At 42.5% G+C, this 18597-nt stretch overlaps 1 protein-coding gene across 1 annotated transcript; it reads left to right on the forward strand.

Moving 5' to 3' along the window:
• The first annotated feature begins 883 nt into the window (after window positions 1–883).
• On the forward strand, window positions 884–11644 carry LOC136704223 (uncharacterized). The gene is made up of 5 exons (XM_066678118.1): window positions 884–1106; window positions 2893–3462; window positions 4503–4659; window positions 6736–7040; window positions 7760–11644. Exons 2-5 carry the CDS (start codon window positions 2941–2943, stop codon window positions 7898–7900), a joined length of 1125 nt encoding a protein of 374 aa, XP_066534215.1. The 5' UTR covers window positions 884–1106; window positions 2893–2940; the 3' UTR covers window positions 7901–11644.
• Window positions 11645–18597: the final 6953 nt, after the last annotated feature.

The raw sequence follows: 18597 nt of genomic DNA on the forward strand, positions 1-18597 counted from the left end.
GTAGATGCACAAGCAGCAACTTCTAGTATCTGTAAATTTCTGCAAAACTGTGACTAACCTACTGAGTCATTTCAAGTGTTTTGATCAACGTCTTCTTCTAGAGAAACGTCTAGAGAAGACATTGATCACAATAGTGGTGATAAGAACCAGACATCGTTAGCCGAACATGCCTCTTATACAGCGTTAAATACTTAGCGTCTCACATTAACTATTACAAAAAATGGTCATAAATAGATGTTTGGTGTGTGAAAATTTGATTTACCATAGTTCTGAGATCTTAATTTTTGGCCTAAAACAGGGAGAGTGTTAATTAAATGTATTATAAACTTAAAATGGCTATTTCTGTGTTATACTGGACGTGACCCTTATCACCGAGACTGCTGAGAAATCATGAATGAATGCGCTTCTCTAAAATGAGGCATCATCTCAGACCATTGGAAAAAAATTAATGATGTGCTGGTTGTATTTAAATTTGCTCTTAAGGCACACATTTTGTTTCTTGTTCTTACTTTCAACCCCATCTTAGCACTGCTCGCCTCTGGTTCTCTTTTTTGTTGGCAGACAACAGGAAGCCTGCAAAACCACAGGCTCTGTCAAACACAGGCAGCTAGTTTCAACATGCCGACGTTTCTACAGCAAGTGGGCTGTCAAGTATGAGCAGAATTTCGAACTGGTATTCATACATATATTTCACTGTCTTTCAAAACAACGCGTGTTACCCCCCCTCGACAAACAGCCCCTTCTATACCCGTCCGAAAGAGTAACCCCTTTTTCCCACAGAATAAATAATCCCTTTTTAAAAAATATGGGCCATGTGAATAGGGTTGGGTCAGGGGTTGAGAAAGAAACAGGAAGAAACAGCCTTCAGAGTGTGAAACAACGGCTCAAACACTCACTCACTCGTGCACACACACACACACACGGTCAGCCTTCAGCTTCTCAATTAATTTATTTTTTACAGGAAAAAAAATAAAGGACTGGCAGGTTTGAGTGAGGTATGAAGCGGCTGATTTTTGTTTACTCAAGGAGGTGAAGCCCATGAGGGCTACACTCACCAGGTACGCTTCAGAGGAGCTGATTTTTAACTTCTGGAGGTGCGGAGGAAGGTAAGCAGGCCTAAAAAAAATGGGCTCAACTTGTGATGTGGAAGTTGATATTTAGTAAAAATGTCCTAGACTTAAATTTACGCTTCTCTTGAATATAAATTAGCTTGTATTCTTCAAGACAGTTTATAGTTCTAAGCCTTAAAGTGTTGCGCAATGACCATGTAATTTTTGTTTCTTGTTGTCAGCTTAAAGTGGCTTTTTAGCCTTAATGAATAATTTGAGCACTGTTACATCTGTTATAAACCTGATAAAATTATACCTTATAGCAGAGCTGTGGTAGATTCTCCAATTTTATAAGGGTTGTAAACTAGGAAAACCACCTTCTGATGATGAAACTTTAAGGTGGAAGGTCCCTTTAGAAAACTACAATATCCTTAGTGTAGATTTTTGGGGTGTGCTGATTCAAATTGTTTTAGCGAATGTAGAACAGATCCACAATACAAGAGCTAACATTATTACAGGGAAAGACATATCTTTTTTGAACCTGTATTAATGAAACTTTAATGACAGTCATGGTCACAAGAGAATAAGAGAGAGAATGGGTTACTTAAAGAAATAAACAGATTAATCAGTAAAAAGAAGCTAAGCTAAGCAAGATATAAGCTAAAGTTAGCATGCTACCTAGCACTGTAGCGATCCTCCCTTGGTTTGGCTTTTTCGCTGGCTGAACAGGTAAAAGAAAATCATTCATTTTGTGTCGAATGAGAATAGAAATGCTATTGTTCAGCATACGATTGAGAGACTGTTGCTAGCATGGGCTGTTCTCAGTTTACAATCCGACTAGCTCAGTTGGTAGAGCATGAGACTCTTAATCTCAGGGTTGTGGGTTTGAGCCCCACGTTGGGCGCTAACATTTGGGGGCAGCTGTGGTTTTAATGTCAGAGAAATGAGCTTGAGATTAGAGGGTTGCCAGTTGTGTTCCCAGGACTGGCTGGAAAAATAAATCCATGTCTGAAGTGTCCATGAACAAGGCACCCAACCCCCAAACTGCTCCCTGGGCGTCAAGCTGGTGGGCAGCCCTCTTTTGATCCAGTTGTATGTGTATGTTCTGCCTTTACACTGTTAAAAAAAAAGGTGCTACAAAAGGTACCATAGAAGGACCACTTTCGCCGATAACATCAAAATGTGTAAAGAATCTTAAGACTGAGTGGTACATTTTTAACCCTTCACACTCACACTTGTCTTAAAATAACACGGTTCTTTATGGAAGTAAAAAGTGTTTTTTCTATGGCTTCGCTTAAAAAACCATTTGTAGCACCTTTATTTTTAAGAGTTTAATGTGTGAAGAATTGCTCACTGTGTGTGTTTTTGTGTTAAATGCCGTGGATGAGTTAAATGCAGAGGAGTCATTTCCCTAAGGTGATTAATAAAGATTCTTCTTCTTCTTCTTCTTAGTCTTGAGATTAGGGCCTAAGCGAGTCTTCAGAATTGGTAGACACCACAGAGATCCCCCCTCTATTCCAATGCCTATTGGGCGTGATAATAAGAGAAATATGATGGACAAAATATATGAAATAATACAATAATAAAATGTATATTTATTTCCAGGCCAGAATGCCCCTTTAACATGTCTGATATAACATGACTCCAATTGTCATGCAGTGTAAGCAAACCACGAAACATGAAACCTCTGGGACTTTGGAATTGAGTTCTTATTGAGCTACTTGGCAGTGTACTGTATAAATATTGATGTTATCGGATACATACAAAATGCATTGCTAAAAAAAAAAAACACTCCTCAAAATATTCTCAAAACGAATTCCCCAAACTATGCCTCTTCCTCCAGGTTCCCATATCTGCTGGATGAGTGAGGGACATATGAGTGGATGCTGAGATGGACTGTGCGGAGGTCAGAGGTGAAAGCCCGGCGGAGGAGCAGCTGGAGTGCCTTCTCATTCTGGAAGAGGGGGATGAGCCGGAGGAGTTCGCAAACAACACGGCCAGGGGGAGAGGCATTCTGAAGGTGAGGAAGGCCCAGGAGGATGAGGATGAAGGGGGTGTAAAGGAAAACACAGATACGACTGCTAAAGTCGAAGAAAGTCAGAGCGGGCATGAGGGTACCGACTTAATTAAAGAGAACTTGGAAAAGTGCGACGGCCAGCAAGAAGAGGCCTTGGAAAACGAGGGTGGAGAGGTCAAGCAAAAGATAGAAACGACGGAGAACTCATCAGACGGGACGCAGGAGGATCCTGAGGCGAAAACAGCACAAACTGGAGGTGGACCGGCGACGATGGAGAAGGCAGAAGGAGATAAGTCTGAAGTATCACTTCGGGACACGGACAGAGTGGATAAAGAGAAGGAGCCAGTGACTCTGCGACCCAAAGACTTTCTCAGACCCGAAGATGCTCTTCGAAAGGTAATGCTGCATTCTCACTGTCCCTTAACGCTCTGTTCACTACATAGTCAACTATTTTGGTGGTTCCCTTCCTTATTTTGTAACAGCATCCAAAATAAAAACCAAAACAAACTCCCACAATGCACTGCAGTACAACTTAGCAACCATGAAGTCCCATGAAGAACCATGAAGGTTCTAGAAACTCTTCTACACAGTGTGCAAATGTAAGGAATATTGCTTAGCAATGATTTAGAATTCTTATAATATTTTTTATTTATATTTAACGCCTGGGTTCAAGCCTCACCTCGGGTCTCTGTCTTTGCGGAGTCCGCTGTGTTTACCCCTCAGCCACTTTAATATACCAGTGTAGTTTCTATGTAGTTTTTGAAACAGAATCTCTTAGTTTACCAAGCAAAAGTGTCTTGAAGAGCTAATTAGCATTAGACACATAAGCTTTAATGGCAGCTCGTCGCTCAAAAAAGAAGACGAAACAGGAGCTCCGTATGTGTGTGAGTGAGCGAGCGAGAGGAAGAGAGAGTGAAAAAATGAGAGCTCGCTATGATATTTAATACCTATTTCAGCATTGATTAATTAGTGTTAAACCAAATTAACATTTTAAATACCTGTGTCCGATAACACATTCATTTTGCCAACACTAGTTATATATAATGCTCTCTTGTAGGGAATAGTGATTAGGGACCTGTTCTGTATAATAGGGGTCTAGATAGTTCTCCAGTGTAGGGAATATAAACAAGTGCACTAGAGCCGAGCAACCATGCTAGTTTTCAGGGAGCAGTTGGAAGTTAGGGGTCTTGCTGAAGGGCACATCAGCTGTGGATGCTGAAGGAGGAGACAGTGCTGTTCCTTAGTTACAGTTGTCCTTCTGTTTGAGAGGATTGAACTGGTGACTTTCAGGGTCCGTGCCTGCTTGTCTAGTGTGACTGATACTGTGATCTAATTACACAGAGTCATGTATATGGTGTATATCAATGATTAGCAACACCTAGAAGAGTTCACAGCAGGTCTAGATGAGAGGAACTGACCTTTGCCTGCTGTCCCAGGGCCACGGGTCGTCCCCGGACTTTCCAGACACTCTGTACGAGCTGCTGTGCACCCTGCAGGAGGGCCGGAGGCTCAATGACCAGCGCTGCTCCTTCAGGCTGAAGGGACGGAGGAGGTGTTACTCTGAACCCAGCACCCCCCGACACAGCCTGAAAGGTGAGAATCCAACTGTTCTAACACCTCATTACACACAGACAGTGACGGTCCACTGGAGTAGAAAGCTAAAGCAATTTTCTCGGAAATTACGGTTATTGTTAGAGTTTGTCTCTTTTTTTAGCTGTAGTAACTGCTTCTGCTCTTCTGGGAATGCTTTGGGGTAGCTTTTACAACACTGACGTGAAGCTCTGAAGGCAGTCATCCACAGCAGCATTAGTACAGTCAGATACTGATGTAGGATAATTAGTTTTGGATTAGTTTTGGCGTCTACTTTACTGTTATCTATAGCCAGAAGGACATTGTGAAACTGTAAATGTTATTAGCATCTTGAGGCCTGTGCTTTGTTCATGACACTGTTTTACAGTATATAAGAAACTCCATCAGCAAATCTATTTAAGATCAGTTCACACCTTGATGTGGTTTGAGGAGAATGTGTGATGATTAGATGTGGCTTTCACAGTGCTGAACTGATGCTAACCTTCAGCATCTTATTAGCTACTGTAGGTTTGTAGAGCTAATGCAAAACTGAAAAAGGTCAAAAGTCAGCCAAATAGGTGTTGGTTCATCAGCAACATTTGGGATAAGAGTAAACAGTCCCCAGTATTAGCCAAATTATTGCTTGCCAAATTTTGGTACATACATAGCATTTCTGTGTAAAGTGTCTTTAGGTACGATAAAATGGTGGGCAACATAGCAAAAAATATAATATCATGATACGTTCAAGACCAATGATCTATATTTAGTTTAAAAAGAATGAATCATGTCTAGCTGTTGTAGGCCAGGAGTCCCAAAAGAACACGTTCTCTCTCTGGGTTCCCACTCTTCCCCTCACAATCTCAAAGCTTGTTATGGATCTTTCCCACTGCATGGTACCTACAGAGCTCTACTGCACTCCATTTGATTACTTTGATAATTTGGTACCTGGATCCAGGGTCTTGTTTAGTCTCTGCTTGCTTATGGTTCCAAGAGAGCTGAGTAGGGACTTATCCGTGATGTGTAAACCTTGCAGAAGACAAATCCAGACGAATCCAGTAAGAGTTGGATGGTGCAACAAGGAAAGAAGAAATCCCAAAAGCATGTACATGCGAGTCATCCATCCATCCATCCATCCATCCATCCATTCATTATCTGTAACCCTTATCCAGTTCAGGGTCGCGGTGGGTCCAGAGCCTACCTGGAATCATTGGGCGCAAGGCGGGAACACACCCTGGAGGGGGCGCCAGTCCTTCACAGGGCAACACACACTCACACATTCACTCACACACTCACACCTAGTCACTTTTGAGTCACCAATCCACCTATCAACGTGTGTTTTTGGACTGTGGGAGGAAACCGAAGCACCCGGAGGAAACCCACGCAGACACAGAGAGAACACACCACACTCCCCACAGTCAGTCACCCGGAGGAAACCCACGCAGACACAGGGAGAACACACCACACTCCTCACAGACAGTCACCCGGAGGAAACCCACGCAGACACAGGGAGAACACTACATGCGAGTCAACAACACTAAACGTTTGTTGTTGTTCCTGTTAGAGACAGTGTTTCGCAACATCACCGTCTACATTCAGGGGGGAGATACAGTAGTAGAAAATGAACCAGCTACCAGGTACCAAAAAGCGAGTAGAGCCGTGCACATTCAAGTACAGTAGTGTTGATACCATGCAGTGGAAAAGCAACAATAGTTGTCATAACTTAATACTTATCATAATCTTTATCTAGATAGTTAGCATTCTCCTCCAAGTGTGTTGAGCTCGTCCAGTGGCATTGCGTTAGCTGCAGCGTGATAAGAAGTGGCAGTTGGCTTCATGTGTCTCAGAGGAAGCACCTGCTTGTCTCACTCCCAGCCTGGTTGACGTTTGTGTGGGGTAGCGTTGTCAGCCTACGGAAAGCTCAGTAGAGTAAATTGGGGCATAAATAATCACCTTTACGATTAACTATTGTCATAGTTCTCATTCTTTTATCAATGCTTAAGTGGGAAGTAAATGCCAGCCGCCTGTGGTGTCCCTAAAAAAACACATATCTCATGTTACCAGCAATAACGTACGCTTTTTTTTGCCTCTGATCCCATACAGTGACTTTCTCGTCCATGACCTCGCTGCAGAAGGAGGAGTTTTTCGACTTCCTGGCCACCTCCCAGGGTCGCCGTTTGGACGACCAGCGAGCAGAATTCCAGAGCCTTTCCCCTGTTCTCTCGTCTCCAGAGCCCCCGCTCTCCTCTAGCCCCCCCACCGTCAACCCCACTGCCACCAGCTCCTCCGCAGCCCCACAGGCTAAAGCCAAGCCCAGGAAAGGCAGCTGCAAGCTCCTGGAACCCAGCCGACCTCTTCCCAAACCAGCCCCCAAGGAGGATCTGTACAACATGATCCTCACCTCACAAGTACGTCTCCTGACTGCAGCTCGGGTTCCTGACCTTATTTACCATTCATAGTTTTGGGTTGTACACAGTGTGTCCAGATGTTTGTAAACACCCCTCGCAATTAATGACTTCGGTCACGAAGCCAGATGTTCAGCTGTGCACACTGTTTGTGTAATTTCTATAAAAAAAATTAAGAAACAACATATAATTAAATTAGTTCCAAAATGTTGAGTGAAGTTTAACTCTCTCTCCCTCTCTCTCTCTCTCTTTCTCTCTCTCTCTCCATGTCTTTCTCTCTCTCTCTCTCTCTCTCTCTCTCTCTCTCCATCTCTCTCTCTCTCTCTCTCTTTCTCTCTCTCCATCTCTCTCTGTCTCTCTCTCCATCTCCCTCTCTCTCTGTCTGTCTCTCTCTCTCTCTCTCTCTCTCTCTCTCTCTCTCTCCATCTCCCTGTCTCTCTCTCTCTCTCTCTCTCTCTCTCTCTCCATCTCTCTCTGTCTGTCTCTCTCTCCCTCTCTCTCTCTCTCCATCTCCATGTCTCTCTCTCTCTCTTCCTCTCCCCCTCTCTCTCTCTCTCTCTCTCTCTCCATCTCCCTCCCTCTTTCTCCCTCTCTCTCTCTCTCTCCATCACCCTCTCTCTCTCTCTCCATCTCCCTCCCCCCCCCCCCTCTCTCTCTCTTTCTCTCCCTCTCTCTCTCTCTCTCTCTCTCTCGCTCTCTCTCTCTCTGTCTCTCCACTCCAGGCTCAGGGCCGTCTGGAGGATCAGCGGAGTGCGGCCCCAGGACCCATGGACGATGAAGATTTCTTCTCCCTGCTGCTGAAGGTCCAGGGAGGCAGGATGGACGAGCAGAGGACCGAGCTGCCTGTAGCTTTTAAGTATTGAGACATGGTGGATGACTCTGTCAAAGAGACCAGGCGCTGTCTCAGTTACACATCTTACACACGCATCGAGAGAGTTACTTTGATATTTGGAGGCACTTGTCATTTGTATCTGATGGGTAAAGTCTAACCAAGTCATTTGCAAATGCAAAACTGAGGAAACCCAAACCTGCCTCTGAGGGCCTCCAGCAGCAGTTTAGCAGAATTTTAAACTTGAAATAATGATTATTTTAGAAGAACTATATTCTTAAGTTATCAAAACCAAGACTTGTTTCTCGGGTTTTTCCACTGGCTTTGATTCAAAAAACGACTATTTACTTAAAATATTTAGTCTGACTGATGTCACAATGTTCATTTTTCCAAAATTTATATTTATCTTTATGAGATTTCGAGATGTTTATTAAACAAAGCTGAAAAATCTAAGAAAATCAGTCATTGTTTCAGCATTTGAGGAAAATTCAGTAATTTTCACGATAAAATCTCATTTCAAGAACTCGGTATTTCAGAAGTGCAGTGATGGATTTGACATTATACATGGGTTTAGAAATACTGCTGCTGGAAAAGAGAGAGGGAGAGCAAACTACGGGTTTTATGGAGTCTTTTTCAGACTCTGAATGAGTTCCTCAGTCAGTTGTTAGTTTTTGTGGTGGATATAGTTTAAAAACGGCATTTCAAAAGACACTGGAGGAATCTGAAAGGTTAGTGCTGAATTGCGGAATGATTTGCCTATGGTTTATGTGTGTGTGTGTGTGTGTATGTGTGTATGTGTGTGTGTGTGTGTGTGTGTACAGAAGATAGAGATATTTTAGAAAAAACGAGTGATGGGATGTGTATACAAACTATTAGCGATATAGTGTTTTTCTCTTAAACAGAACAGTTACAGTGTATTGGAAGTGTTCCCTCACACTGAGTCGTGTATTAATCTCTGCCCAGAGAATAACAGGAAATTCATTAGGCAGCAAGTTTGTGACATTTTATTTAATCTTACCATCAAAAGCAGATGGTTCCTCTGAAAAGAGCACACTCACCAAACTTACCAGGCTCCAGTTTAAGACGACGATTGGCAACGCTGCAAAAAAAAAGCTTTCTTAGCAAGTTAAAGCATTCACAAGGAGGAAGTTCATCTTTTTTTATTTTTTTAACATTTGAGTTATTCCCAGGCACCTCGTGTACATTTCATATCACTTTCTTAAATCACATGTTAAAAGTAATTGGACTAAACCTGTCCCCATTCTCCATTTCTGTTCAGGAAAAGGCATTGTAGGAGGCTAAAGCATCCAGTTATTGTAACTACCTTTGCATTCCCGCTTGGTTTGTTTTATGCTAAGCTAAGTTGCTAAGTTAATAAAACAATGTGTTCCATTCAAAATCAAAACCTGGAGCAGTTTTCCTCCAGCCCTTTAAAGCTACAACTAAGAAACTAGACAAATAGACAAATAATGGCAGGAATACACAGACAACTGTGAAGAAATGTAGGGCTTATTTTCTATGTCTTTAAAATAAATTCATTCATTATCTGTAACCCTTATCCATTTCAGGGTCGCAAGGCGGGAATACACCCTGGAGGGGGCGCCAGTCCTTCACAGGGCAACACACACACTTACACATTCACTCACACACTTACACCTACGGACACTTTGGAGTCGACAATCCACCCACCAACGTGTGTTTTTGGACTGTGGGAGTAAACCGGAGCACCCGGAGGAAACCCACGCTGACACAGAGAGAACACCCCACACTCCTCACAGACAGTCACCCGGAGGAAACCCACGCAGACACAGAGAGAACACACCACACTCCTCACAGACAGTCACCCGGAGGAAACCCACGCCGACACAGAGAGAACACACCACACTCCTCACAGACAGTCACCCGGAGGAAACCCACGCAGACACAGAGAGAACACACCACACTCCTCACAGACAGTCACCCGGAGGAAACCCACGCCGACACAGAGAGAACACACCACACTCCTCACAGACAGTCACCCGGAGGAAACCCACGCAGACACAGGGAGAACACACCACACTCCTCACAGACAGTCACCCGGAGGAAACCCACGCAGACACAGGGAGAACACACCACACTCCTCACAGACAGTCACCCGGAGGAAACCCACGCAGACACAGGGAGAACACACCACACTCCTCACAGACAGTCACCCGGAGGAAACCCACGCCGACACAGGGAGAACACACCACACTCCTCACAGACAGTCACCCGGAGGAAACCCACGCAGACACAGAGAGAACACACCACACTCCTCTCAGACAGTCTGCCGGAGCGGGAATCGAACCCACAATACCCGATTTCATTTGGTAAAAGTGTCTTATTCCATTGGCAAAGCATTTGATTTCTTTTTTCAAGGTAAAATACTAAACAAGACAATGATCTGTCAATGGCACATTCTTTAGGTAAAAGCATTTAAAACAAGTAAAACTGTCCAGAGGGAGGTTAAATAATTCAAATAATCATATACTTACAACAACTTCATCATGAGATATAATGGCTACATGCTCTGGATTGATCATTTTTTTTAGTTATTCTTTGATGCAGTGTACTTTGCTTCACAGTGAGACCTGGCTGTGTTTCTTCTCGTGGCAACCATCGATATCACACACTTTCCACACACTTTACACCACTGACAGACTGCTACCGACTCATATCAGAGACAAATCTCTGCCAATGAAAACCTCAGAAGGGTTTTTATTTATGTCTAAAAACAATACCTTTACAGGAGAGGGCAAGAACCTTCTGTAATTCTAGTGTAAGTCGATGCAAAGAGACTTTTTTCTCTCCAAGTGCTTCTGGCTCTTCTATTGATCCATTGTTCATGACGGTTTTATACAGTAGAAAATGACATCTCCTATGTACACAGGATGTCAAAACATATACATCTTTATATCTAGAAATTAAGGCTTTTTAAAAACAACAAGAGAAAAAGAGTGTCATTGTATAAATTACTCAGCGGTTATAAAACGTAAAGCGCAAAATTGTATTAATACTTTTTTACTTTGGGATATTTTTGAAATTTTTTATTTTTTGGGTCTAGTTGAGGTTGCCATAGTGATACTTCTCATAGTGGTATATCTGTTAGATTATTAGTGTTTTTATGGGACTTGACTCATTTATAAGGAGCATTCAGTCCCTTTTACCAATAAAAATGTAGCAAACATTATTTATAAAAGTGAGTGTTCAATTGTTAGATTTTATTTTTTTTTAATCTAAGAAGTGCAGCGAAGGATTCTGTTTATTTTCCACAGCGCAAGTCCCTCACTTTCATAGTAAACTCATGCAGAGAATGTGTTTCATTAAATTGGCAAATGATTCTTCTTCTTTAAAGCATTATTCCTTTACTTCACTGGTTACAATTACAGAGTAAATGTTGTGTAGAAAGAAGTTGGAAAAGCTGGTAATGAGAAATATCAAATATATTGAGTAGATTGAGGATGGTTTCACTTATTAAGACGTCATTATTTACAGTGAGAGCTATTGTGTCTCCGTGTGAATGATTGCTTTAATAATGCGAAAGCAGCGAATGTCTCCTTGTGAAGAACACGGACAGTGGACTCTTAGAAAAGAAATACTTGCACTACTTTGCAGTGTTGCAGAGTCTGATACACGTTCATGTCCCATATATTTTGGATAAACAAGCCACTTACTATAAATAAACTCCTTCTCCTGCAGTATTTAATGGAAGAAAACCTTTTTTAATGTTAAAAAGTACATTCACATTAAAAAGTGTCAAACAATCAATCGTGAGTTTTCCGTTTTTACTCTTTTTTTCTTGCTTTCTTTCACTTTTATACTTTTTTTTCAACTGTATACACACAACCTTTATCCCAGTAAACAATTAGCCGTTGATTCAACGTTGAAATAACGTAATGGCTGCCGTCTAATCAACGTTCTCTTAAGGTTGAAAATGAAAGTTGAAAAGACGTCCAAACACAGACATTGAAAAGACGACTATTAGACGTATTTTGGACGTCCATCGACGTTATTAATTGGATCCGAAATAAATTACTTGTATAAAACGCGTTTTGGACGTCCACTGACGTCATCGATTGGTCACCACTTAACTATCTTATTAAGATGGATTTTGGACGTCCGTTGACGTTATTAATTGGATCCGAAATAAATTACTTGCATAAAACTTGTTTTGGACGTCCACTGACGTCATCGATTGGTCACCACTTAACTATCTTATTAAGATGGATTTTGGACGTCCATTGACGTTATTAATTGGATCCGAAATAAATTACTTGTATAAAACTTGTTTTGGACGTCCACTGACATCATCGATTGGTCACCACTTAACTAACTTATTAAGATGGATTTTGGACGTCCATTGACGTTATTAATTGGATCCGAAATAAATTACTTGTATAAAATGCGTTTTGGACGTCCACTGACGTTATCGATTGGTCACCACTTAACTATCTTATTAAGATGGATTTTGGACATCCATTGACGTTATTAATTGAATCCGAAATAAATTACTTGTATAAAACGTGTTTTGGACGTCCACTGACGTCATCGATTGGTCACCACTTAACTATCTTATTAAGACGTATTTTGGACGTCCATTGACGTTATTAATTGGTCCCGAAATAAATTACTTGTATAAAACGCGTTTTGGACGTCCACTGACGTTATCGATTGGTCACCACTTAACTAACTTATTAAGATGGATTTTGGACGTCCATTGACGTTTAAAATATGTCCTTGACAGACAGACTACTTTTAGACCTGTTTTGAACGTCCAGGGACGTCCCTTGTTTACTGGAATCCTTCTCTTTCCCTTGCTCTGCTGTATCTCAGTTTTCTCTCTTCTGCTTTCCCTCTCTCTCTAAGCCTCTGTCTCTATCTGCAACTCCACATTTCTCAGTATTCCCCCTTTTACTTTTTTCTTTCTTTATCTTTATCATATTCTCTCTTTCTCTCTAATGATATTGTGATTTACAGTGACACTGCTGCTTTCTATGCACAACACTGGGGTTTGATTCCCCGCTCAGGTAAGCATTCCTTAACATAACGTCCTTATGTAAGTCTTTTAACATCCCACTCACCTACATCATGTGACATATTTAGAGGTGTATACATATTTATAGGAGGCACTGGCAGATTTGAATGATGTCTCATAATACACTTAACACACACTAGATGGCAACAGAAACTAACTGAAAGGTTCTGGCCTTGTGACTTTCAATAAAGAAGAGTAGAACACATCAGTGCTCTCTGAAAATGAACGTCCAACAAAAGTGTGTCACGTTGGAGCGCAGAAATAATCACCCAACACCCTATCAACCAAGCTTCCGCTAGCATATCCTCACTGCAGTGTGTCAACATCTAATGTACATTACTGCAGGAAATGTGGACAAGCATTACATTTATTTTGATTGTACCTATCCTTTGGGTTCTAGTGAGCCCCCAGCCCGTCTCACGCCGCTGAAAACTACTGTTTATTTAGTCTCAGGTGCTGTTGATATTGCTGGGTGTAGTGTACAGCATACTAACAACTGCTAACACAAGCAATTAGCATTGTTTCACCTGGTTTACACAACTGTGTCCTGAAGCCAAACATGACTCTGCCTGCTCTGAACGTGATTCAAAATCGTTAAGCTGTAAAAGCTCATCTTACAGAGACTTTCAGACCTTCACATAATGGGAGAAGTGTGAACACTCATTAGCCTAATGCTAAATTAGCATTAGCAGAAACGTTCTAATGAATATATACTTGTAAAATTATTAGAAACTAAATGTTTTTGGAAATTATCTGATTTTGTTTTTATTATACTGAAATTGTGAGTGTATTATGTACAAAAAGTTTAAAAAATAATAAGATATTTTTTAGTAGTTTCTCTTTGACAAAAATGAGATCAGATGGAGACTTTAGCATAAATCTCTTGCTCCTGTTGCTCAAATCCTGTCTCCTGAGACTTAAGACCTCAGCAAACTGTGCTCAGATTTGCCAGATGAACTCAACTCTACTCCCTACATTCTTATCTCCCTTATCTCCGTTACATATCTCCCGTGTCTCATGTCTCTGTTTTGTCTCATTGTTTTTCTCCCAAGGAATTTAAGAGCATCACCATTATGTTGCCAGATCAACCTATGAGCAATAAAATGTCCTTCTAGGTTCTTACTCACTCACTTAGATGTTTAGTAAATGTCCCAAATCTCCAAAGTTCAGTCTCAGAAGTTGTTTGCATTTTCTAAGAAGTCTGTTGGATTCACTGTTGGATTTGTAGATTTATTCTTCTTTCTTTTTCTCATAAAAGGCTTCTGGACATCACCACTTCCTGTCCTTATGTTGGAATGACGGCATGAATTTAACATATTTAAGGTGGAATGACGTAGCAATAAATCTAACAAGTGCCGTACCCTTAACGTTTACCAATGTTCTGTGCTAAATTTCTTTGGCAGACCCAACATTCAAAAGCCCTAAAGCAACAAACATAGGCGGTCCTGTGTGGGGTAGAACATGAATTTGTAAGAAAAACACATCCCTTGAGAGGTTTCTGGGAGAGTACCCAGTAATGTCCTTGCAGCTTTAAAGAATATTTCAGAGACGCCCTAAGGATGTCATTCCAGTAAAAGCTCCACGGATTCAAAGCGGTCGCTAATGGCTGTGGTCTAATCTGATTAGCCGATGGTCTGCATGTTTAAGGGTCTGAGTAGGGGATACTGAGATCAGGGCCTGGGATCTTGACCCTGTTTCTGACCCCTGGTGCTCACCTGAGTCTGACCTAGGCCTTTTATGAGAACAGATTTATCTCTGGGGTGGACATCACAGAAAAGCTTCACTGATTTAGTTCTCCATTTCTGTTTGGACATATTTATTAACCTTTCCCAACCTCAATGCCAGCGTTTTCTCTCTCTTTCTCTCCCTCTTTGAAGAGCCATTAACACACTGAAGTGACCCTGTCAGTCAACTGGAGTGGTCTTCTGCTTTAATCTACATGTTCACTCTTGTGTAGAAGTATTGGCACATTTAGTCAAATTAGATTGATTTTTTTTTATGTGAATATTTTCTGCAGACAACACACTGCATATTTGAATGCACTTTTAAAGTACTTATCTGTAACAGTGCGTCTCATATAATTATAATTTAGAGACTGGAATGTGTTCTGACTCAGAGAACACAGCTCCTCAGCTCACTGCTTTGGACTTACTCTAAATAAGGTGAAAGGGCGTCCAAACGCATCTCTCTTGTGGGCAACTTGGGGCCCTTTGTGATAATGACCTCAGACGATGCTCGTCTCTGATTGGCTCACCGAATTATCAGTGACATTTATTCCACTGCATCACATTTGTGTGTTATAAAGATTTGTTGCTTGCCCCTGCTGCCAAAATGCGACTACAAAATGGACACTCCTGTGGCTGACACTTGGCATTGAGCATGACACGCCGACGTTACGTTCATGTGCAGCTGTTCCAGAGCACTTAAACTTGTACATCACTTGTGAAAAAATAGAACGTATTCTTAAATGTTATATTGGAACCTCACATTTGTACTAAATCACTATTAATCTAGATTTTAAATTCTATAAAATTACGCAGATTATGAGAATTATAAGGATTATAATTCATATGTTATTTTTGCCACGTCTCTAATACAATTTTAATATGTTTATATGCTTAGGGAAGTCGGAAGTCATACTTCTAGTTGAAAATTACTGTAATACGTATTATTATACGTACTTATTTGTACTTGTATGTTTATTAGTTGGCCTTTTTGACCCTGTCTGTTTGTTCATTTGTATTAGCGATTTTATATTTATTTCATATTTTAATAATGATTTAAGCACAGAGGCGGCATGGTGACGCAGCACCGTTTGGTGTGTTCTCCCTGTGTCTGCGTGGGTTTCCTCCGGGTGACTGTCTGTGAGGAGTGTGGTGTGTTCTCTCAGTGTCTGCGTGGGTTTCCTCCGGGTGACTGTCTGTGAGGAGTGTGGTGTGTTCTCCCTGTGTCTGCGTGGGTTTCCTCCGGGTGACTGTCTGTGAGGAGTGTGGTGTGTTCACTCAGTGTCTGCGTGGGTTTCCTCCGGGTGACTGTCTGTGAGGAGTGTGGTGTGTTCTCCCTGTGTCTGCGTGGGTTTCCTCCGGGTGACTGTCTGTGAGGAGTGTGGTGTGTTCTCTCAGTGTCTGCGTGGGTTTCCTCCGGGTGACTGTCTGTGAGGAGTGTGGTGTGTTCTCCCTGTGTCTGCGTGGGTTTCCTCCGGGTGACTGTCTGTGAGGAGTGTGGTGTGTTCTCCCTGTGTCTGCGTGGGTTTCCTCCGGGTGACTGTCTGTGAGGAGTGTGGTGTGTTCTCCCTGTATCTGCGTGGGTTTCCTCCGAGTGACTGTCTGTGAGGAGTGTGGTGTGTTCTCCCTGTGTCTGCGTGGGTTTCCTCCGGGTGACTGTCTGTGAGGAGTGTGGTGTGTTCTCCCTGTGTCTGCGTGGGTTATAATTATGACTAGACAGAATTTAAATTACATATTAACACAATGTAAATATACTTTCACAAGCGATATAATGAGTGTGTATAAGATTTGTTAATGATACACACGACTATGTTTCTGTGTCTCCGACCAAGATGTTTATTAACGTGGACCTGCTCAAGAAAAATCAACCCATCAATACCACAGCAGGCTTGGGGTTTCCCTCAAAGTGCCTGAGGAACAGGGGCTGGGATTCAGAGAGAAATTGATCTCTAAGTTTGCTCATCAAAAGAACTTTCCACAGTTAGCTTTAAGTAATAATCCGTTACTGAAAAACCCGAGGACCGACGTATGTGTAGATTTAACTCCGAGTTCAGAGTTAGTGGAATCAAATGTTTGCACTGAGATAATCCTCATTGTGCGCCTCATTGTTTTCCCCTCCTCTTCTGTGGAGTATGATAATGAGATTAAACGAGAGGGTCTCTTAGCATAACACTCAGAGTTTGCATTCCGCGGGAAGAGTGCTGAGTAATAGGCCTCATCAAAATGTGCAAATGAATCACGCTTGCCGATTGATCCGGCCTTGCTCCGTTTGATATTCCACTCAGGCTCAGGCTCAGGCTCAGGCTCAGGCTCAGGTGCGACTGGGATTCTGACCTGTTGTGGAGTCTGTACGTGAATCACACGATGCTACCAGTCTCCAGCATATGTGTGTGTGTGTGTGTGTGTGTGTGTGTGCTGCCTTCCCCTTAAACATAAACTAATCCACCAAATAAAAATCGACACAACCACCTGGTCTCTACACTCACTGCCCATTTTATCAGCTCCACTGACCCTTAGGAGCACCCTACAATCCCCGTCTGTTGCTCTGCATACTTTATTAGTCAGGCCCAACACAGAGCAGGTCTTGTGTTGTTGTGTGTTGGATCAGACACAGCCGTGCTCCAAATCTCATGGACATGTAGCGTATAATCTTGATCTCCTCGCCCGTCGTGACTGATAGAGTCAATGGAGTACAGGTGAAGAGGCCCCCTACAGGTTTGGTGATGTATCCATTTATTTTTTCATTGTTGGTCACATTATTTCTCACGGTTTGGACACCCTTGGAAATCAGATGGGAAAGGCAAACAGAGAGAGAGAGAGAGAGAGAGAGAGAGAGAGAGAGAGAGAGTGCCAAGCAATTAGAGGAGTGTCAGATGAAAAGATACAGGCTCGCGGCCCTGTGCCTGAAATTAGTTTTGATCAAGCAGCTGTCTTTATTATGGGAACTCATTGAAACTGTCAGATGGATTTGCATATAAATGGTCTCCCTGGCCTGTGGAGACCGGGGCTGTTGGCACTGCCGGATCGGCTGCGTCTCTATTGTACAGGTTAGCCGCTACAAGCTGATCCCGCCATTCTGAGACGGCTGGTCATTGTTCTTCCGCTTTGGTCTAAATGTCAAAAGTCCATTTTCTCAACCTTGGGTCACTGCAGTTGTCTGTTTCCTTCTATTCAGCTGTTTACCCAGTGGACAATATACGTCTAACACGATGTTTCTTCTGAAAAAGGGGTAGTTTGTCCATCCTTTAATGCAGTAGCAGCATTTACTCTTCAGGGAAGGCTTTAGGTTAGAGATTGGAACATTGCTGTGAGGTTTTGATAGCATTCGGTCACTTAAATTGTAGTCAGATCCCTCTAGGCCGTTCTAAAGTTATTGGGTGGTGCAGCATCACACCAAAGAACTGCTCCACAGCTTAGCTTTAAAGGAACAATAAGTGATTTTTTTTGTTTGCTCTTGGGCTCCCTCTAGAGTTGAAGAGGGTAATTCACATTTATAGCACTCTCCTAAAAACAACGGGATAGGAGGAAAGGAGGGAGGGAAGGGGTGGTTCTCCCTGTGTCTGCGTGGGTTTCCTCCGGGTGACTGTCTGTGAGGAGTGTGGTGTGTTCTCTCTTTGTCTGCGTGGGTTTCCTCCGGGTGACTGTCTGTGAGGAGTATGGTGTGTTCTCCCTGTGTCTGCGTGGGTTTCCTCCGTGTGACTGTCTGTGAGGAGTGTGGTGTGTTCTCCCTGTGTCTGCATGGGTTTCCTCCGGGTGACTGTCTGTGAGGAGTGTGGTGTGTTCACCCTGTGACTGCGTGGGTTTCCTCCGGGTGACTGTCTGTGAGGAGTGTGGTGTGTTCTCCCTGTGTCTGTGTGGGTTTCCTCCGGGTGACTGTCTGTGAGGAGTGTGGTGTGTTCTCCCTGTGTCTGCGTGGGTTTCCTCCGGATGACTGTCTGTGAGGAGTGTGGTGTG

The sequence above is a fragment of the Hoplias malabaricus genome, chromosome 1 (assembly GCF_029633855.1).
Source record: "Hoplias malabaricus isolate fHopMal1 chromosome 1, fHopMal1.hap1, whole genome shotgun sequence".
Taxonomy (NCBI): Eukaryota; Metazoa; Chordata; class Actinopteri; order Characiformes; family Erythrinidae; genus Hoplias; species Hoplias malabaricus.

Bases quoted from the DNA above. Each gene is read 5' to 3' on its own strand.
- LOC136704223 (XM_066678118.1), top strand. From the start codon at position 2,941: ATGGACTGTGCGGAGGTCAGAGGTGAAAGCCCGGCGGAGGAGCAGCTG. The intron at 3,463-4,502 runs GTAATGCTGCAT...CTGCTGTCCCAG, and splicing joins CCGAAGATGCTCTTCGAAAG to GGCCACGGGTCGTCCCCGGA. The intron at 7,041-7,759 runs GTACGTCTCCTG...TCTCCACTCCAG, and splicing joins ACATGATCCTCACCTCACAA to GCTCAGGGCCGTCTGGAGGA.